Genomic DNA, 23087 nt, shown 5'->3' on the forward strand with positions numbered 1-23087 from the left:
CTGTTTTGGTCAGTTTTCATCTTTGTCTGGTCATTTTTAATCTCTTTGTGGTCATTTAACATTTATTATTACATTGTTACTTCTAAGGAAGCAGTTTCTTCTCTGTCGGAGCTCAAACTGACTCATGTTCAGGATACAGATCTGTTCTCTTAGGTTCCCCTCTCTCTGTGTTGACTGATGTTCTACCTGTCTGACTGCTTCCAGAGTGCGCCCACCTGCTGCTGGCCCATAATGCACCTGTGAAGGTGAAGAACGCTCAGGGATGGAGCCCCCTGGCCGAAGCCATCAGCTATGGAGACCGACAGATGAGTGAGTCTGAGAATCCTCTGTGGTTGGAAAAGAGAAACATTTCCATCAACAGATTCTGAAAGGATCATTCCAGAACTGGAAGACTTCAAAATGTTACAAATCAGCCTTCTGTTTTCCAGTTTTCTGCTCCATATTGATCAATAATAGGAATTGATTGGCTCAGCTTCCACATCAATGGTACCAATGGTAAATGGTAAAAACAAGATGCAAAATGACAGAAATGAGACATAAAACGACAAAAACAAGCCAGAAAATGACAAAAACAATATATAAAATGACCAAAACAAGACGCAAAATGACAATAACGAGACAAAAAAATGACAAAAACAAGGTTCTGCTAACATGTTGTGGGAAACGTTCCATGTCTAATTATTATTATTTAAAATATTATGTTGATTGAAAAATGTTCCCACAATTACAGAGACATGAATGGAAAAATAAAACCAGAAAAAGGAGATTTAAATTAGACTCTAACTGTTTTATTAGAGATTCAGTTTGGTCATCAGGGGGTTGGACAAGAGAAAAATGACATTTTAGGGGAACTCCAGATTTATTTGGTATTTAAAAATATTTTAAACATTCTTTTCTCCTAGTTTTTTGTAAATTTGGTCTCAGGACAAGAGCATTTACACAACTACTGATGTTTTAGGGTTTAATACGTGGATTATTGGACGTTAAATGTCCTCCAGGTCTGGGATGATTCTTGAATATCTGCTCATTCCTCCAGGCTCGGGTTTTTGTGCTGTGATAAAAAGCGATTCTTTAGGTGTTTTCTCTCAGCGGATGTTAGTTCTGCAGAAAGACAGAAGTTGTTAAACCTCCAGACTAATGTCGGATCTGATTAGTGCAGCTTAAAGCCTCCATTGACTCTAATTACTCTCTAAAACCACTTACTGACTTTACTCACAGCCATCTCTGTTGACTGGAGCCTCTAATGAACCCTGAGGAAATGATTTTCTTTCTTCTACACACTGACAGGATGCAGTGAGCTTCAAGTTTAGGGCAAAGACCTGTTTTTAGTCAATAGAAATATAAGAAACGTTCCCTCCAAACCTCCTCAGAACCATCTGGTTCAAATGTGCCAGACCAAAATTACCACAAACGGGACCAAAACTACCACAAAACAGGTGAAATGGTGACAAAAACTCAAATTTGCCACAAAAAACATGCAAAATAATCACATAAATGGCCAAAATTACCACAAAAAGAAACAAAATCACCCCAAAACAATCAAAATTATCCTGAAACATTCAAATATGCCACAAAAAACATGGAAAATCACCACAAAAAGGACAAAAACTAACACAGAACAGGTGAAATTGTAACAAAAACTCAAATTTGGCTCCAAAAACATGTAAAATAATCACATAAATGGCCAAAATAACCACAAAAAGACACAAAATCACCCCAAAAAGAGCCAAAACTAGCCTGAAAGGTTCAAATATGGCAGGAAAACACCCAAAATCACCGCAAAAAGGACCAAAACTAGCACAAAACAGGTGAAAATGTGGCAAAACCTCAAATTTGGCACAGAAACTTGAAAATCACCCCAAACAGAGCCAAAACTATCCTGAAACGCTCAAATATGCCAACAAAAAGTATCAAAATCACCACAAAAAGTACCAAATTTACCACGAAAAGGACCAAAACTGCAACAAAACAAGTGATATTGCAACAAAAACTCAAATTTCCACAAGACACGCACAAAATAACCACAAAAACTCCCAATATCACCCCAAAAAGAGCCAAAACTAGCCTGAAAGGTTCAAACATATCAGGAAAAATACCCAAAATCACCACAAAAACATGTGAAATTGCAACAAAAACTCAAATTCAGCATAAAAAAATCAACCCAATAAGACTAAAGTTCCCTCCAGAACCTCCTCAGAACATCTGGTTCTTCCTCTCCAGTAACTTTATCAATGATCAGAGTTCTACCTTCATCCTGGGAATATTTCCAGAGTTCCAGGTCCTTGAAGTCCATAGAAGTGTTTCCAGATTTATCACTTTTAATGGACTTTTTCCATCATTTCTGAGCCTCAGAACTTATTCAGTCCAGCAGATAGAACCATGACATTTAGGAGGAGAAACACATCTGAGTTCTGAGAAAAACTGACACCAGATCAGTTTAAATCCATCCAGGTGTCTCAGTCTGAACACTGAATCTGGTTTCTGTTCATTTGGTTGTTTTCGTCGCTCCAAAATGAGTCAAAGTGTCCCATAATTCACCCAAAAGACACAAAAATTGTCCAAAATTCCTGGAAACTTTTCCAGAATGACTCAATATGTACCCAGGTTTTGGAAGTTCTGATGCATTATTATCCAGAGTTTAGATGTTTTGGTGTGTTAATATCTCGATTTATGATATTTTATTAGATTAATGTTCAGGTTCTTTACATTTTGGTGCATTAGTATCAAAGTTTTGAGATTTTAGCGCATTAATATCCAGGTTTTTGATGTTTTGATGCGTTAATATCCAAGTTTGGTGCAATAATATCAAGGTTTTTGACATTTTGATGGGTTATTGTCTAGATTTTAAACATTTTGGTGTGTTTGGATCCAGGTTTTTGACTTGTTGGTGCATTAATGTTCAGATTTTTGTTGTTTTAGTGCATTAATATCTGGATTTTGACATTTTGGTACTTTTTTATTCAGGTTTTTAATGTTTTGATACATTAATATCCAGATTTTTGGTGTTTTGATGTGTTAATATGCAGGTTTTTAGACATTTTGGTGCAATAATATCCAAACTTTTGACATTTTGGTGGGTTATCATCTAGATTTTAAACATTTTAGCACGTTAATATCCAGGTTTTTGGACGTTTTGGCACCATAATATCCATGTTTTTCACATTTTTGTGCTTAACGTCCAGGTTTTTTGACATTGTGGGGTGTTGGTTATTTGGTTTTTGAACCTTTTGTGTGTTGTTATCCTTTTGTTTGCATTTTAGTGCATAAATATCCAAGCTTGTGATGTTTTGACGCATTAATATCCAGTTTTGTTTTGGTTTTTTTTTACATTTTTGTGCATTTTTATCTGGGTTACCAACTAAAGGTTTGTAGTTACCAGGTCAGTAGGAACAGATGGATTTTTCTCAGCAAACCATTAAAGTGAGTGAATAATAAACTAACTCTGTGCTGTTTCTGTGGTGTTTTTATCCAGTGTTTGAGTCTAATTTCCTGATAAATTGGTGAATCTGTCACCTGTTTTGTCTCTTTGTGCAAACTGAGGCCCAGAAATAGATCTGCTCACGTGTTTATTCAGAAAGCGTTATTTCTGTTGGTACAGCTGCAGGAGCTCGTTTAAAGGATACGATGATCTGATGTTAACGAGGAGCCGCTGGTGTTAGTTTTTGACCTTTTGGTGGGTTAATATCCAAGTTTTGGTACATTAATATCCTGGTTTTTGACTTGCTGGTGCATTAATATTTAGATTTTTGTTGTTTTAGTGCATTAATATCCAGGTTTTTGATGTTTTGATTCGTTAATATCCAAGTTTTGGTGCAACAATATCGAAATTTCTGACATTTTGATGGGTTGTTATCCAGATTTTTAATATTTTGGTGCGTTCAGATCCAGATTTATGACTTGTTGGTGCATTAATGTTTCGATTTTTGTGCATTAATTTTTTAATTTTTTGTTGATTTTTTACATTTTGGTGTGTTAAAATCCAGATTTCTGACATTTTAGTGTATTAATATCTAGATTTTAGACAATTTCTGTCATTGTTTCTCACCATATTCACAATTTTAAAGAATAATTTTGAATATTTTACAAAGAATGAAGCTCATCAGATTCAAAAATATCCTTTTTTCTGGATGTTTTGTCTCGTTATTCAGATTCAGAAAACTTTATTTGTCCCCAGGGTGCAATTAAAATGTGACCTCAGATCCAATAATATCCAAGTTTCGGCGCATTAATATCCATGTTTTTGACATTTTGGTGCATTAGTATCGAAATAGTTGAGATTTCAGTGCATTAATATCCAGGATTTTGATGCGTTAATATCCAAGTTTTGGTGCAGTAACATCGAGGTTTTTGACATTTTAGTGGGTTATTACCTAGATTTTAAGCATTGTTGATGTATTAATATTCCGATTTTTGTTGTTTTAGTGAATTAATATCCAGGTTTTTGACATTTTGGTGCATTAATATCCAAAAATATGACATTTTGGTGTGTTATTATTCAGGTTTTTAACATTTTGGTGTATTACTATTCAGATTTCTGACATTTTGGTGTGTTAATATCTAGATTTTAGACAATTTCTGTCATTGTTTCTCATGATATTCACAATTTAAAGAAATAATGAAGCTCAACAGATTGAAGTATATCTTTTTTCTGGATGTTTTGTCTCGTTATGACCTCAGATCCCTCAGATGACTGAAATATTTAACATTTTGTTGGGTTAATTCTAGACTTAAACCGTCAGCATTCCTGAAATAAGCCTCTGATTTTATTTTTCTTCATTTAATTTTCTTATTTCCTAATTAGAACCAACCACAGGCTTGCTTGGGAGATCATAAATGAGAGCTGTGTGATATTTGGGAAATAACCTGGTGTTGGAAAATGTTGTTTTTGAGCCATTTATTGGAGAAGTTAATGAGATTTTCAGCAGATGACGTGAATAACTGGAGAGAATGAAGTGTCCTGGAGTGATTAGAGGGAGTTCATAGGGAAATACATCTGCACAGATGATAGAAAATATTAAAATAAGTTGGTTTGGAGTCTTATCTGTGTAGATCTGACAAAGACACCCAGCAGAAAAGATTTTAGTATATTAATATCCAATTTTTTGACATTTTAATGCATTAATATCCAGTTTTTTGACATTTTAATGCATTAATATTCAGATTTTTGATATTTTAATGCATTAATATCCAGTTTTTGTTGTTTTAATGCATTTATATCGAGAGTTTTGACATTTTTGGTTCATTATTATTCAGGCTTTTAATGTTTCGATGCGCTAATATTCAGATATCTCACATTTTGGTGGATTAATGTCCTGGTTTTTGACATTTTGGTGCGTTAGTGTCTGGATTTTTTACATTTTGGTTCATTGTTATTCAGGTTTTTAATGTTTTGTTGTGTTAATATCCAGATTTTAGACATTTTGGTGCATTAATATTCATATTTTTTGTTGTTTTGATACATTAATACCGAGGTTATTGATGTTTTGATGAATTAATATTCTAGTTTTTGTTGTTTTATTGCATTAATATCTGACTTTAGACATTTTGGTGTGTTAATATGTAGATTTATGATGTTTTGGTGCATTAATAATCAGGTTTTTGGCATTTTGATGCATTAATATCCAAGTTTTGGTGCAGTGTTGTCAAGGTTTTGACATTTTGATGGGTTGTTATTTATATTTTTAATTTTTCGGTGCATTCAGATCCAGGTTTTTGACTTGTTGGTGCATTAATATTCAGAGTTTTGACATTTTGGTACATTAATATCTAGATTTATGATGTTTTGATAGGTTAATATTAAGGATTTTGACATTTTGGTGCATGAATATCAAAGTTTTTAAGGTTTTAGTCCATTAATGTCCAGGTTTTTAAAGTTTTGATGCAGTAATATCCAGGTTTTCCAGGTCTTTTCAGCTTGTAATCACTAATCAGACACTAGAAGCTCCTGGTGCTGCTGAGTTACCTTCAGTTAACCGTTTGGCTGCAGAATAAACCCTAACCCTCAGCCGGTTTAAACCTTCAGTTGACGCTCAGATTGTCGTGTTTTCAGCTGCCAGCCTCTCCATGATCCAAACTGTACCTGAGTGGCTGTTCATTGTTCTCAGACTGCTGGAGATCTTCCAGCCGTCCTCCAACACCATAGCAGCATATAGAACCGTCCGACTGTCTGCCGTCATTAGAGAAACTGCCCAGATCACTAATTAATGCAGCAAAGTGGCCGGATCGCTGTGTTCCTCCTGGTCCTGCTGAGCCTCGACCAGAACCTGTCCAAATTGATTAGAGCTCAAACACACCACCCATGATGTTCTAGGCTGCAATCACAGAGTTTAGGCTGTTTTTATGAAAAAAATGGTGAAAAATGTGCATCAGAGTTTCCTCAAATGCCTGGTTTAGTCCAAATATCTTCAGTTTACTGTCAGAAACCAGAAAACATTCACACTGAAGACGTTGTTTTCGTTAAAAAATCAATCAAACTGATTAATCGATTATCAGAACAGTCGGTTATTAGTGTTACAGTTGACGAATAATTGATTATTAGCTCTAAGAGTTTCAAAAAAAGTCTTTATAAAAACATCAGCTTTAACTTTGTAATTTGAAATGTTACCGTTCTGTGATTTTATGAGATAAAAAATAAAAGAAATCAAAGAATAAATCTTCAAATGAATTGCTAATAAAAATAATTGCTAGTTTTAGTCCTGAAAAATGCAGATCTATGACTATTTTGGCAAGTTTTTCACATTTTCGTGTGTTACTATTGAAATATTTGAGATTTTAGTGCATTAATGTCCAGATTTTGGATGTTTTGATGCATTAATATCCAAGTTTTGGTGCAATAATATCGAGGTTTCTGACATTTTGATGGGTTGTTATCTAGATTTTAAACATTTTGGTGCGTTCAGATCCAGGTTTTTGACTTGTTGATGTGTTAATTTTCAGATTTTTGTTGTTTTGGTGCATTTATATCCAGGTTTAGACATTTTGGTACATTATTATTCAGGTTTTTAACATTTTGGTGCAGTAATATCTAGATGTATGATGTTTTGGTGCATTAATATCCAGGTTTTGGAAGTTCTGATGCATTATTATCCAGATTTTAGATGATTTTGTGCGTTAATATCTAGATTTATGATAGTTTGTTGCATTAATATCAAAGCTTTTGAGATTTTAGTGCATTAATATCCAGATTTATTAATATTTTCTTCCTTTTTTTCTTTACATTTTTCACAGAATTTTGACAGTTTTCATTAAAAATCTCACAAACTGGTTTATTGATAATCAGAACAGGTGATGATGAAAGTTATAGTTGACAAATAGTTCATTATTAGCTCGAGATGATTCACAGAGTTTCAGAAGTCTTTATAAAGACGTCAGCTTTGACTTTGTGATGGGAAATTTTACCGTTGTGTGATTTTATGAGACAAAAAATTAAAGAAATCAAAGAAAAAATCTGCAGGTTAATCGCTAATGAAGGCAATTGTTAGTTTTAGTCCTGAAAAATGCAGATTTATGAGTATTTATTCTTGAATTTATGCTCTGATCACACCTGAACCACAACTATTTTTATTGGTGATTATTTTCTGAATGAATCCATCAGCTCTTTGGTCTAAAATGTCTTTAAATGATGAAAAATGAGCATCAGAGTTTCCTCAAATGTCTTGTTTAGTCCAAAGATCTTCAGTTTATTGTCAGAAACCAGAAAATATTCACATTTTAGAGGCTGAAATCACAGATGTTAGACAGTTTTTATTTAAAAATGATTCAAACTGGTTTGTCGTTTATGAGAATAATTGGTATTAAATTGAATAAAATTTTTCAAATAATCGTTTTTATATAAAATCAGCGTTCGACTCCAGGAGAACAAGAGGTTGTGCCACAGAAAAATACAAAATCTATGTTGTTTATAGTGTTTAAGAAATGCTTCTGAAACATAATTAATTAATAAAACTTAGAAATAACTCTGGTCCACTATAGATTTAGATCTGAGGTGTCAAACTCATTTTAGTCCAGGTTCCACATTCAGCCCAACTTGATCTCAAGTGGACCAGACCAGTAAAATCGCAGCATAATAACCTATAAATAACCGAGAAAAAAATGCAAAACGAAGCGAGAAACAAAGCGACAAAAACATGAGACAAATGACAAAAGTCAGACAAAAAAAACACAAAAAGACAACAAAAACCAGACAAATATTACAAAAATGAGACACAAAACGACTAAAGAACAATCTAGTATTTTGCTTTTACGGATTGGACCCTCTGGAGGACCGGTTTTGGCCCACGGGCCGCATGTTTGACACCCTTGATTTTGATCCTCCAAACTCGTTACACAGATTAAAACTCAACTGTTTCATGACTAAAACCACACATTTAAATTGCTCTGCTGCTCTCGGTCCTGTTTATTTCTTATGTTTTTTCTGACTTCCTGTCAGCTCCCTGATAAACAGACTCCTGGTGTTTTACTGTGGATCTGTTTCTCTAAACAAGCCAGAGTTGGTGACATGAAGTCTCTCAGCTCGTTAGCAGGAAGCTTCATATCTGGTCTCCTTTGAACCTCCTGAACGTTCAGATCCCTGCAGGTGCTGAGCTCTGATTGGCTGATGAAGGGAGGATCTCAGGAAGTAAAAAATTGTTACTGAAGCTGCAGTTCGTTGCCTCCAGCCACGATGTTTGTCAGCAGGATTTGCATAAACAGTTAGATTTCCATCCTGCAGAGCTGCTCTACTTCCTGTTGATCTGAACATGTTCATTTAATGAATAATATAATATCTTAATATGTTATAAACACATTATCCTTGTCTTGTTCTTTCATATAACTGAGACTATGAAGCGTAAAAAGCATCAGAATAAAAGCGGTGTGTTTAAAAAGTGAGTAAAGCTCAAAATCCATATAAAAGCTTTTATTTCCAGACACAGAAATGCCTTGGGAACACTTCACATTTAATTTTAGCTCGAAGCTACTGCTGATTAGCATGTTAGCATGTGGTCTGGATGAGTTTGTCTGTTTCATCCTCGTTCTGCTGTCAACAGAAACATCTGGAAAGGAGAGCAGTTTTATTGTAGTTCAGCTACATTAAAATGTAGTTTAATGAGCACAGAGAGCAGGAGAGAAGTTAACAGATGTTAACAGAAGCTAACAGATGCTACCCTGCTGTGTGTTTTTTCTCCAGGTGCTAGGGCTGGGCGATAAATCAATTTTATCGATTAATTCGACTTTGCACTTAATGTCGATTTGTTTTAATGAAAATCGATTTTCTCATCAACATCCACCACCAACGCCTTCCCGCTGGGCTCCCGTAGTTCAGATTGCGCCCCCCTCCCCCTCCTCCCGCTTGATACACAAACAACATGGCGGCGAGCGGTGCCGATCTAAAGGCGCATGTCCACTAGATGCTATTTTCCCGCACAGCAACGCACCGCATATGTGAATTGCACGGACGGCGGGCGGTCACTAGCGGACCACAACATTGTCACGTGACAGCGCTGAGCAACAGCAGTCCGCTACGTGGTCACATGACCGAGCTTTCAGCTGGACAGTCCAGCAGACAAGTCGGATAAACACAGCGGCTCGGCCGCAAACTTTCCCTTTTATTTCAAAAACACGTCAGTGAAAAGTATTTCTGAAAGCATCTGAGGCAAGAAATAATCTGTACAGCAGCTGAATCTGTCCTCGTTTTAGGTCACCGACGCCTAATTTAGAAGTTTGAGGACAGTTTCACGATGCGTGGAATCTCCGCACGCCGCATCCAATTTGCATAAAGTAGAAGTCAGTCTACTCTATGCAAATGAACTGCAGCCCTGTCCAGGTAAACACACTGGATCACAGCTGGAAACGCACCGCAACCGGACCAGCATGCCACATGTGACGCATTTCCAGCTGCGATCGGGTGTGTTTACCAAGAGAGGGCCGCAGCTCATTTGCATAAAGTAGACTGGACTCCGCCGTGCAGAGATTAGGTAGAGGGTTAAAAAAAAATTGGATAAATCGTGAATCGGGATTTTTTGTGAAAAAATCTGAGATTTTTTTTTTTAGGCCATATCGCCCAGCCCTACCAGGTGTTAATAAAGACTCTTTTGGTCTTGGGTGTCTTTATTTTTCTGTCTCCCTTCAGTCACGGCGCTGCTGAGGAAGCTGAAACAACAATCCAGAGAAAGTGTCGAGGACAAGAGGCCCAAACTGCTGAAAGCCCTCAAAGAGGTTCCTGGTTTTCGCTCAGCTACGATTCTACAGTTTCATTTAGCCGATATTTTTATCCAGAGATAGCAACAAAAGTAGCTAATGCTAATGTTAGCTACATTAGCCTACAACATGATAACACTAAGGATTCTCTCACTGTTCCATCTCTAAAATAATTCTGCGAACATTCTTGTTCACAGAATTATTTTAGACCCTTCAGTACTAACAACATGCTAACTCTAAGGATCCTCCTATAATAGTAGCTAATGCTAACATTAGCCTACAACATGCTAACTCTAAGAATCCTCCTATTGTAATAGCTAATGCTAACATTAGCCTACAACATGCTAACTCTAAGGATCATCCTATAGTTGTAGCCAATGCTCATGTTAGCGACGTTAGTCTACAACATGCTAACTCTAAAGAGCCTCCTATAATTGTAGCTAATGCTAACATTAGCCTACAGCATGCTAACTCTAAGGATCCTCCTATACTAGTAGCTAATGGCAATATTATCCTACAGCATTCTATCTAAGGAGTCTCCCATAGTTGTAGCTAATGCTAACATTAGCTTACAGCATGCTAACTCTAAGGATCATCCTATAGTTGTACTTAATGCTAACATTAGCCTACAGCTTGCTAACTCTAAGGATCCTCCTATAGTAGTAGCTAATTCTAACATTAGCCTACAACATGCTAACTCTAATGATCCTCCTATAGTTGTAGCCAATGCTAATGTTAGCTACATTAGTCTACAGCATGCTAACTCTAAGGATCCTCCTATAGTTGTAGCTAATGCTAACATTAGCCTACAGCATGCTAACTCTAAGGATCCTCCTATAGTTGTAGCTAATGCTAACATTAGCCTACAGCATGCTAACTCTAAGGATCCTCCTATAGTTGACGAACTTCAGAGAGTAGATCCAGCACCAGTAAGGAGTGTTGATTTGTGGTCTTCAGATCGGTGTTATTTTTCCTGTTCCTTCCCTCTACTGTCCATGAGGACATCACAGATGTTCTCTCTGTTTAATCCCCTCCTCTCTGCTGCATGCAGTAAAGCGACATGTGGATTTAGATCTGCTAAATCCCTCCCAGACCTCAGTCTAGTGTGTAAATTACTGTCATTAGAACAGAGCAGAGCCAGCAGGAACGCTGTGATTATCAGTTGAGAGGAGGAATCTGTAAACATGAAGCTAGAGAGTCTGGATCCTCAACCTGCAGACAGATTCTGTGTGGTTGTTGCTAAACATGAAGAGATGGAGACTGAACTGTAGGCGACATCATCTGGAGGTTTCAGAGGAAGGAGGCAGATGTGGAGACCAGAGGAGCTTTAATCCACTTTAGAGAAGCTGCTGCTCCTTCCTTTCCCTCCCATGCGTCTTATTGTCTGGAGCTGCACCTGAGGCCGGAGGTTTACTGACTCAGTCCTTCCTGGACGATGAGGCACAGATGATTTTTCTCAGAGATTATGAAGCTCAGGGAGGAGATGATCCTCCGTTAGCCTGACGTCCGCAACGATGACGAATTCAGACCTCAGATAATGGTTTCAGTTCATCCAGCTACTCCAGATCATTAGACCCTAAACTAGAGTTTAGTCAGACAGGTGTGATTTATTACTGACTGACACAGAGATAAAATAAAACAGGTTAAAATAAAATAATCCTATATTATAACATTAGCCGAAAACATGCTAACTCTAGGGATCCTCCTGTAGTAGTAGCTAATGCTAGCATTAGCCTACAGCATGCTAAATCTAGGGATCCTCTTATAGTTGTAGCTAATGCTAACATTAGCCTGCAGCATGCTAACTCTAAGGATCTTCCTATAGTAGTAGCTAATGCTAACATTAGCCTGCAGCACGCTAACTCTAAGGACCCTCCTAGAGTAGTAGCCAATACTGTTAGCTACATTAGCCTAGCACATGCTAACTCGAGGGATCCTCCTGGAGTTGTAGCTAATGCTAACATGAACCTACAACATGTTAACTCTAAGGATCCTCCTATAATTGTAGCTAATGCTACTATTAGCCTACCACATGCTAACGCTAGGGATCCTCCTATAGTTGTAGCTAATGTTAACATTTGCCTGCAGTACGCTACCTCTAAGGATCTTCCTATAGCAGTAGCCAATACTAATTTTAGCTACATTAGCCTACCACATGCTAACTCTAAGGATCCCCTCACTGTTCCATCACTGAAGAGTCTTTTTTTTAGACTAATATATTATTTTAATAACGACTAGTTAGGCATTCTACTCCATGTCTTACTGAGTTTTCTTTTTCTTCTTTCACAGCTCGGAGACTTTTACTTGGAGCTTCACTGGGATTTCCAGAGTTGGGGTGAGTTAAACGTCCACGTTTGTCAAAGATTATCCTCTGAAAGTAGAGGTGTTACTGCTTAGGGGATTAACTGCCGTCCATGTCAGTAAATCTGTTATCGATCAGCTGTAGTACCTGGTTGTTCCACCAGGTGGAGCCTCTTCCTGGCTAGCAACGGGCACCATGACAAAGACTTCTGTTCTACTTAATGACCTCCAGCCAGAGCTAGTGTAGTAAAAACCAGTGGAACTTATCCAGGATAGCAGCTCAATAAGTTGATGAATCACTCATGTGTCACATGTTTAGATAAGTCCTGTCAGTGTTTGGAAAACTGTCCACGGATCCTTAGTACTCCGCCAAGGAACACGGCGGAATTATGTGACAATCAACGTCCGTCCGTCTGTCTGTCTGTCTGTTAGCAGCATTACTCTAAAACAGACTAACGGATTTGGATGAAATTTCCAGGGAAGGTCAGAAATGACACAAGGACCAAGTAATTAGATTTTGGAAGTGATGCAGCTTATAGTCTGGATCCACGGATTTGTTAAAGATTTCTGTATCATTGTGAGATAGTGGCATGGCATCACTGTAACCATGACAACAAGTGAACACTACGTCAGCTGCCTGCTGATGATCACATGATTGTGATCCTACTACAAATGCACCGCTGAGAACTTATCAGGACTTATCCGTCAGAAATGATACAAGGAACAACTGATTAAATTGTGGGGGTATTTCTGAGTCCCGTCAATTCCCGCTGCCCGCTTCATATTTAGGTCATGTGATCTGGTATCCGTACATATCATACACATGCAGAACACACGCCTGTGCTCAGGTCATTATGTTTGTGGGTCCATCTATATTAAATGGACACATTCTATGGTGATTTCTGATCATCAGTAACAAATAAAAAATGCTGCATTTCTGCCATATGGGGGAATGAGCAGCCTTGGAGGAGGACTGCGCTCTCTGAGGGCTTTTCTAGTTTAGTTTATGATTATTTGAATGTAGTAATGTGGATTAGTTGGTGCAATCTTCATCTCTTTACCATCAGGAGTCTGACTTTTCTCTCCTCATAACATTTTTAAAGAGTCTGCTACAAACGAATGAAGGGTGAAGGCCAACTTTCCACCACTACCGCTCATACAGCAGCTCCTAACACCAGCAGAAATGATTATACACTGGTACGAATCAGATGTTTTAACACTCAGAAATCATCACAATTTGGATCCCTGGTTGAGGAAATTATTCAAGATTTGCTTCCCCAGTAGAAACTAAGTGTCTGCAGTTAGATACAGCTGAGTCTGAAATGCCAACTTAAAGGAAACTGACAGATTCAGCAGCTAGCTGGGTTTTTACAGGAACCACGAGGCGGCACATGAACGTTTACGATCACTACAGCAATATCTGCAGGTTCGTCTGGTAGAATTTCACAACGCTCTTCGTCAGACGTCATGCGGCTGGAAAATAACGTGGCAGCAGACAGAACGTGTCCCTGAAACCGCTGGATCAGCATTTGCTTCGACCTCGGACCGACAGCCGGACAGACTTCTGTTCTTTGTGAATTATTGACAAAGATTATGTAATGCAGCACGATAGTAACAAACCGGTTATGTAACACTGCATTCGTACACAGAGGTGGTGTAAAGTAAAGGTGACAGTCGTCCAAAAACTCCAGTCTGTAGGCTGGAAGCTAAAGATCTGTGAAGAGGCAGAACAGCCTCACAGGGATTCTGGCTTCAGGCCGGTTTGGACTAAATGTGGAGCTCTGAATGTTCTCAGTTATTTTAGTGATGGAACAGTGCTAACAACATGCTAACTCTAAGGATCCTTCTATAGTTGTAGCTACTGCTAGCATTAGCATACAAAATGCTAACTCTAAGGCTCCTCCTATAGTTGTAGCTACTGCTAGCATTAGCATACAACATGCTAATTCTAAGAATCCTCCTATAGTTGTAGCCAATGCTACTGTTAGCTACAGTAGCTTATAACATGCTCGCTCTAAGGATCTTCTTATAGTTGCAGCCAATGCTAATGTTAGCTACATTAGTCTACAACATGCTAACTCTATGGATCCTTCTATAACTGTAGCCAATGCTAATGTTAACTACATTAGCCTACAAAATGCTAACTCTAAAGATCTTCCTATACTCGTAGCCAATGCTAACATTAGCCTACACCATGCTAACTCTTAGGATCCTCCTATGTTTGTAGCCATTACAAATTTTAGCTAAATTAGCCTACAACATGCTAATTCTAAGGATCCTCCTGTAGTTGTAGTTAGTGCTAATGTTAGCTACATTAGCCTACAACACTCTAACTCTAAGGATCCCCTTTAGTTGTAGCCAATGCTAATGGTTTGCTACATTAGCCTACAACATGCTAACTCTAAGGATCCTCCTATAGTTGTAGCCAATGCCAGTGTTAGCTACATTAGCCTACAAGATGCTAATTCTAAGGATCTTCCTATAGTTGTAGCCAATGCTCATGTTACCTACATTAGTCTACAACATGCTAACTCCAAGGATCCTCCTATACTCGTAGCAAATGCTAACATTAGCCTACAACATGCTAACTGTAAGAATCCTCACACTGTTCCATCACTGAAGAGTCTAAAATAGTTCTCAGTGGGAGTCTGTAGCCTTCGGTTCCTCAACCTGCTGAGCTCTTATTAAATATTTAGCTGCACAGCTTCATGTTCTTGCTTCCATATGGAACTCATGGATGGTGTCGTTACATTCTGAGTGGGTTTTCTAAATTTAGCCAATGTTTTCCGTGTTCTTACTGAATCTTTTCATGTTCCAGTGCCTTTGCTCTCCAGAATCCTGCCTTCAGACGCCTGTAAGATCTACAAACAAGGCATCAACATCAGGCAAGTCACATGTCCCACTATTACTGCTGAAGAAAGAACATGTTCCACTTTTACTGCTGTAGAGAGCTACTTGGTAGGAGCAGTGTTGTAAAGTTTGTTCTAAAGGTCCTTTATGGTGGAAATCAAGTTTTATTGTGTTTTTGTGTCTTTAAAATACAAACCCTCCTCCGCAAATATTTAGCTTCCCAGGTTTACAAACCAGGTAGAACTTTATTCAGTCCTACTGATGAACCCATAACGTTCCAGCTCTTTGCAGTCCCGCCCCCTCACTGCCCCCATGTGAACCAATCAGAATGAGCCTCTCAGTCCACCAGCTGCTTTAAGAGTCTTCATGCACTGATGAGCACCCAGATTACCGATGGTCCCCACAACTATAAGAGGATCCTTAGAGATAGCATGTTGTAGGCTAATGTTAGCATTAGCTACAACTATAGGAGGATCCTTAGAGTTAACATGTTGGAGGCTAGTGTAGCTAACATTGGCATTGGCTACAACTATAGAATGATCCTTAGAGTTAGCATGTTGTAGGCTAATGTAGCTAAAATTTGTATTGGCTACAACTATAGGATGATCCTTAGAGTTAGCATGTTGTAGGCTAATGTTAGCATTAGTTGCAACTATCGGATGATCCTTAGAGTTAACATGCTGTAGGTTAATGTTAGCATTAGCTACAACTACAGGAGAATCCTTAGAGCTAGCATGTTGTAGGCTAATGTTAGCATTAGCTACAACTACAGGAGGATCCTTAGAGTTAGCATTTTGTAGGCTAATGTTAGCATTAACTACAACTACAGGGGGATCCTTAGAGTTAGCATGTTGTAGGCTAATGTTAGCATTAGCTACAACTATAGGAGGATCCTTAGAGTTAACATTTTGTAGGCTAATGTTAGCATTAGCTGCAACTCTAGGAGGATCCTTAGAGTTAGCATTTTGTAGGCTAATGTTAGCATTAGCTACAACTATAGGAGAATCCTTAGTGTTAGCATGTTGTAGGCTAGTGTTAGCATTAGCTACTACTATAGGAGGATCTTAGCATTAGCATGTTGTAGGCTAATGTTAGCATTAGCTACAACTATAGGAGGATCCTTAGAGTTAACATGCTGTAGGTTAATATTAGCGTTAGCTACAACTACAGCAAGATCCTTACAGCTAGCATGTTGTAAGCTAATGTTAGCATTAGCTACAACTATATGAAGATCCTTAGAGTTAGAATGTTGTAAGCTTATTTGGCTAACATCATTAGGCACAACTCTAGGAGGATCCTTAGTGGTAGCATGCTGTAGCTTTGACAGGAGTAGTAGTAGTATTAGTAATGTGGCTAACGTTAGCTTTGATGAAAAATAATTCTGTGAACATTCTCTGAATGCTAACATGCTAACTCTAAGGACCCTCCTATAGTAGTAGCTAATGCTAACATTAGCCTACAACATGCTAAGTGTTCCATCACTGACTGAGTTTTGTTAACTAGAGGGTGAAATCAGATGAAGCTGAAATTTTCTGTGAACTGATCTGTGGTTCGATTTAAAATCATACAAAACATTAAATCTGCAGCTATAATCTGTGTTCCTGTGCTTCTAACATACATGAACATGCAGAAAGCTCACAGTCAGGAGCTCCTACGTTTGGTTTGCTATCAGTGGAATCTATCTGCAGACTGAACGGTGTGTGTGTGAGCTGGCCTTGATATGCAGCTCGTCATTATTCTGTGAAACTGCTCCCAGCTTCTCATCTGGTATTCAGAATGTCCTCCTATTATCCCGGAGTTTACAGACAGAGAGGGAAACTGTCACAATGACTTCATTTACATTCAGCTTCAGCGTCGGTCCTGTCATCCCTTCCAGGATAAAACCACCGCTCAACAAACAGCGATTAGCATAAAAACTGTTTCCTCCTGACGCTGTGTTAACTGGATCCAAAACTAAACCTTCTCCTGCACATTTCTGACTCTGAACTCTGTTTTTGTGTCTCTTTGTGTATCTGCAGACTGGATACGACCCTCATAGACTTCACAGACATGAAGTGTCAGCGAGGCGACCTCAGCTTCATCTTCAATGGCAACGCCGTCCCCTCCGAGTCCTTCGTAGTTCTGGACAACGAGCAGAAAGTCTACCAGCGGATACACCACGAGGTCTGAGAGAAATGAAAGTAGAATCAAACTAATCTGACAGAACCTGACGTACACTGACTTTATCAATGATCAGAGTTCTACCTTCAGACTGGGAATATTTCCAGAGTTCCAGGTCCTTGAAGCCTATAGAGGTGGGTCCAGATTTATCACTTTTTAATGGACTTTTTCCATCATTTCTGAGCCTCAGAACTTCACCTGCCCAGCAGATAGACACATGACATTCTATCTTATTTTGGCTCAATAACCTAATTTGGCCAAAATAAGTCATAAATCAACAAAAATTAACCCAAAATGAACCAAAAATGGTCCACACTGACAGTAACCTGTCCAAAATGGCTCAAACTTTGTCTAAAATGAGTCAGAGTTTGACAAAAATGTCTTGAAATTTGTCCATATTACTCAAAATTAGCCCAAAATGAGTCAAAAATGGTCCAAACTAACAAAAAGCTATGCAAAATAACTTAAAATTTGTTGAAAATAATTCAGAACTGTCCAAAATGACTCAAGATTTGTCTAAAACGAGTCACAGTTTGCCCCAAATGTCCAGAAATTTGTCCAAAATGAGTCAAAAATTGCCCAAATTGGTCCAAAAATGGTCAACGCCAACAACAACCTGTCCAAAGTGAGTCAAAGTTTGTATAAAATGAGTCAAAGTTTGTATAAAATGAGTCAAAATTTGTCTAAAATGAGTGAGAGTTGGTCTAAAATTTGTCAAAATTTGCCAATAATGTCTTGAAATTTGTCCAAAATTTTAGGAGTAAAAGGACATCTGAGCTCAGGTAAAAACTGACACCAGATCAGTTTAAATCCATCCAGGAGTCTCAGTCTGAACACTGGATCTGTCTTCGGAAATTTTGAGTAATTTCTACAACCAAAAGACACGAACACACCACAAAAAGATGCAAAATTCCTCCAAAGAGTAAACATTGCTGCAAAAAAGATGAAATATCAACACAAAAATGGCCAAAATTGACACAAGAATGGTTTGGCTTAGTTTTACATCCCTCCAGGTGTCACAATTAAAAAAACTAAATCTGGCTTCTGTTCATTTACTGCATAACCAACTGTGAGCATCAGTATTATGGGATGTATTCCAGTTTGACCAGCAGTTTAAATGATGCAAAATTAATGAAAAAAGATGCAAAATAGCCTAAATTTGATGTAAAATGACCAAAAGTGGTTCAAAATTTCCACAAAACGATGAAAATGACACCAGAGTTGCACAGTATTACTTAATAATGGTTGAAAATTACTCAAAAATGTTGAAAATTACACTAAAGTTGTCCAATAAAAATTACTTTAAAAAGGCTCAGAATGACAAAAAAATTAGAACCAGAATTGCTCTAATTGTTGAGTGTGACTCAAGAAATGTCCATAATCACTCAAAAACTCTTTACATTTATTTAAAATCTTCCTGGTGATGTAAAAGTATTCCAAAATTATGAAAAAAAAATATAAAATTGTACAACAATGGTTTAAAATTACTCAGAAATTGTCCAAAATATTTGATAGTTTCCCCAAATCACACAAAAATTAGGCAAAATTACTCATATCTGTTCAAAATGACTCAAAAGGCATCCAAAAAGAGAAAAATTGCTGAAAAACTGTTCAGGACGACTGAACAGAACTCAGATGTGTTTCTCCTCCTAAATGTCATGGTTCTATCTGCTGGACTGATGAAGTTCTGAGGCTCAGAAATGATGGAAAAAGTCCATTAAAAAGTGATAAATCTGGACCCACCTCTATGGACTTCAAGGACGTGGAACTCTGGAAATATTCCCAGGATGAAGGTAGAACTCTGATCATTGATAAAGTTACTGGAGATGAAGAACCAGATGTTCTGAGGAGGTTCTGGAGGGAACTTTAGTCCTGTTTGGTTGATTTTATATTGAATGACTCAGTTCAAATTTAGAAGCTTCCTCAGTGATTTAAAATAAAAAAATATATCAGGTGTTCAGAGATGTTCTGCCATTTCTTCTGGCCTGAGGGCAAAACCAGACAAAGGTCAGAACAGTTTACATATCTGAAGACCATGAATCATATTCAATCCTATTCAACCTGATCTGTGGTTTTTAAGGTTTATTTCTCTGACATCAACATGGTTGGTTCCGATCGCTGGAGATCAGTCCAGATGATTCTGTGTTCTTATTATTCATGGGAGGAACACTCAGGTCACATAGAAATAATAACTAGACTACCTGCTGCTGTGGTTTCCTGTTTCCAGAGCGAACACAGCAGGCTTCAGCATCAATAATTCAGTTTGAAATTTATCAGTGGGGAAATAATTACAGCATCTTCTAAAAGACCAGAGAAAAGCCTTTAAATAACCAACAAATTAGGTTTAAAAATGTGCACGTGTAAAGTCAACAGATAGTCTGGACTAAATCATCATTCAGTAAAGTGTAAAAGAAGGAAACTGTGAAATAAGAAGAAGACAGCGGTCTGGATACTGAAGTAAAATCTGTTTCACATCAAATAACAAAAATAAACACTCAAGAAAAGAAGCAGATTTTGAATCTATCAATTTTAAAGCAAAAAAACGGAAAATGAGCCCAGTTTTTCACAAATTCTGAGTCATTTTAAACAGATACGAAGTCAAAATATCCTAAAACTGGAACCTTGTCTGGTCAGACTTTAACACATCAGATTCTACTGATGTTAGAGCTTCAACAGTTGGAGAAATGTGGACCAAAGACTGTATTTTAGTAGAAATATGGATCCATCCATAGATATACACTTACAGGACCTTTATGGAGGGCCAAAAAATTTTACTATTGTCATTTTGGACATTTTTTTGTGGTTATGAACAATTTGGAGTCTTTTTTTTTTTTTTTTTAACAACTTTATCTTACTTTAACATATTTTGAGTCAATCGTTTGAAAATTTTGTACTTTGTCCCCCATTTTCAAAGCCCAATAATTATTAATTTTTGCAATTTTTTGTCAATTTTGAGCCATTGTGGACAAATTTTGAGCGATTTTGGTGACATTTTGGACAATTTTTGTATAATTTCTGACAGGTTTCAAGTCTAAATATCTAAAAACTGGAGCCTTGTCTGGTCAAACTTTAACCCATCAGATTCTACTGATGTTAGAGCCTCAACAGTTGGAGAAATGTGGACCAAAGACTGTATTTTAGTAGAAATATGGATCCATCCATAAATATACACTGACAAGAACTTTATGGAGACACCAGACTAGCCTGGATTGGTGATTTTTGCATGTTTTTCCATTATCAATGACTAATGATAATTCATTATTGACATTTTGGTCAAAGATTGTAACACTGGATTGGAAAATGTTGCACTTTTTTTCCATTTTCAAGATCCAATAATTGTCCGTTATTGTTAATTGGGACCATTTTTAACAATTTTAGACAAATTATGAGTAATTTCGGACAGATCTGAGGGATTATGAACTATCTTATTTCAGACAAATCTGTGTCATTTTGTACACGTTTCAAGGAGTGTTAGACAGTTATATTGGATGAATTTCAAGCAATTTTGGACAATTTCGATTATTTTTGGGACAGATTTTAAGTATAAACATTTAAAAACTGGAACCCTGTATGGTCCAACTTTAACCCATCAGATTCTACTGATGTTAGAGCCTCAACAGTTGGAGAAATGTGGATCAAAGACTGTATTTTAGTAGAAATATGGATCCATCCATAGATATATAGATGGATCCATAGTTTTTGACAGCCATTTTCAAGGGCCAGTAACTATTTATTATTGACATTTTAGACATTTTTTAGTAACTCTGGAGAAATTTAAAGTTATCTGCAGATTGTCAGATTCTACATCTCACATTGAAAAGGAACAAAGTACTTTCAGAACTTGAGACTCTGGGGTTCCTAACTGGACATACAAAGATGATATCTGCTAAAAGAAAAGATTTTTTCATCTGTGTTTTTTTCTATCCTGGTTCTGGTTGCACTCTACATGGAAATAAAGCAGCTCCTTGCTTTATTCTGAGCCTCCTGCTCTTGTTGACTCTGGTTTGTGTTTCCAGGAGTCTGAGATGGAGACAGAAGAAGAAGTGGACATCCTGATGAGCAGCGACGTCTACTCGGCGACTCTCTCCACCAAATCCATCACCTTCTCCAGAGCTCAGACCGGCTGGTTGTTCAGGGAGGACAAGACGGTGAGAACATAAAGCTTTATGAACCCGCCAAAGGTCGCAGTCCCACCTGGGTCTGGAATTCCTGCAATTTTGAGTGAAGCGTCCCAGACAGAGAAGATTGGGAATCTGAGGAATACTTTGAAGAAAAGGGCAACAGAAAACATCCTCTGGAAACAATATCGACAAAAACAAAGGGATGAAACACATCTGAGGTTTGGGTTTAATGTGCTGGATGTTCTCTGTTCTGTAAAACTACAGGAACACAAAGTTATTGATCCCCTTTACTGTAAAAGAAAACATGGAAGAAAAGTATTAGAATCATTCCATTAGAAAGCCATCAGTCCTCCCCCAGAACCTCCTCAGAACATCTGGTTCTTCATCTCCAGTAACTTTATCAATGATCAGAGTTCTACCTTCATACTGGGAATATTTCCAGAGTTCCACGTACCCAAAATAACTCAAAACTTGTCCTAAACAATTCAAAACTAGTTTAAAATGACACAAAATACGTCTAAAATGACAAAAACTTCCATGAAATGCTTCAAAACCTGTCCAAAATGAATCAAAACTTAATATATTGTATAAATATATTGAAACTTCCCCAAAACTCAAAATGTGTCCTAAACAATTCAAAACGTGTCCATAATGTTGTGAAGCTTCTCTAAATTTACCCAAAACATGATTCAAACAATTCAAAATATGCCAAAAATAACCCAGAGGTTACTAAAATGACAATAACTTCCCAAAATGACTCAAAAGCTGTATAATTAAAAACTTGTTCAAAAGCATTTAAAATGTGTCTACAATGGCACAAACTTTCCAAAATGCCTCATAGCTCAAACAAAATAATTCAAAACTCATCAAATATATTGAAACTTGTCCAAAATGTCTAGAAACTTTTCTAAATTGACCCAAAATGTGTCCAGACTCACCCAGAGGTTTCCAAAATGACAATAACTTCCCCAAAATGACTTGAAACTTGTCCTAATCAATTCAAAACTTGCCCAAAATGTTGTGGAACATCTCTAAATTGACACAAAAACAGTCTCAGACGATTCAAAATGTGTCCAAAATAACCCACAGGTTTCTAAAATGACAATAACTTTGAAACTTGTCCAAACTAATTTTAAAAAAAAAAAACAATTCAAAACTGGTTCAAAAAGACTGAAAATGTGTCTAAAATGACAGAAACTTTCCAAAATACCTCAACTTGACCAAAATGATTCAAAACCAGTCGATAATATATTCAAACTTCCCCAAAATAATTCAAAACCATTTAATAGTTTTCCAAAATGTCTTGAAACTTATACAGAAAGACACATAAAATGTCCAAAAAGACTCGAAACCAGAGAAAAAGATTTGTGGCCGTCAGATAAATTTCAAACTGTTGGACAAAGTTAGACCTTTAATCTGCTCTACCTTGTTTTGACCAGGTTATATGAAAATTTAAATGTCGTCTTTTTTCAGATTTAG

At 37.3% G+C, this 23087-nt stretch overlaps 1 protein-coding gene across 1 annotated transcript in view; it reads left to right on the forward strand.

The window, feature by feature from the left end:
• The window catches only part of ankrd13c (ankyrin repeat domain 13C), a 51647-nt gene that overhangs the window by 15248 nt on the left and 13312 nt on the right, over positions 1-23087 (forward strand). The window contains exons 3-8 of the mRNA XM_023295198.3: positions 205-309; positions 10109-10194; positions 12466-12511; positions 15296-15362; positions 17346-17490; positions 21504-21635. Of these exons, the coding sequence (XP_023150966.2) occupies positions 205-309; positions 10109-10194; positions 12466-12511; positions 15296-15362; positions 17346-17490; positions 21504-21635 (581 nt within the window). The remainder of the gene's footprint in view (positions 1-204; positions 310-10108; positions 10195-12465; positions 12512-15295; positions 15363-17345; positions 17491-21503; positions 21636-23087) is intronic.

This window comes from Amphiprion ocellaris, chromosome 2, assembly GCF_022539595.1.
Source record: "Amphiprion ocellaris isolate individual 3 ecotype Okinawa chromosome 2, ASM2253959v1, whole genome shotgun sequence".
Taxonomy (NCBI): Eukaryota; Metazoa; Chordata; class Actinopteri; family Pomacentridae; genus Amphiprion; species Amphiprion ocellaris.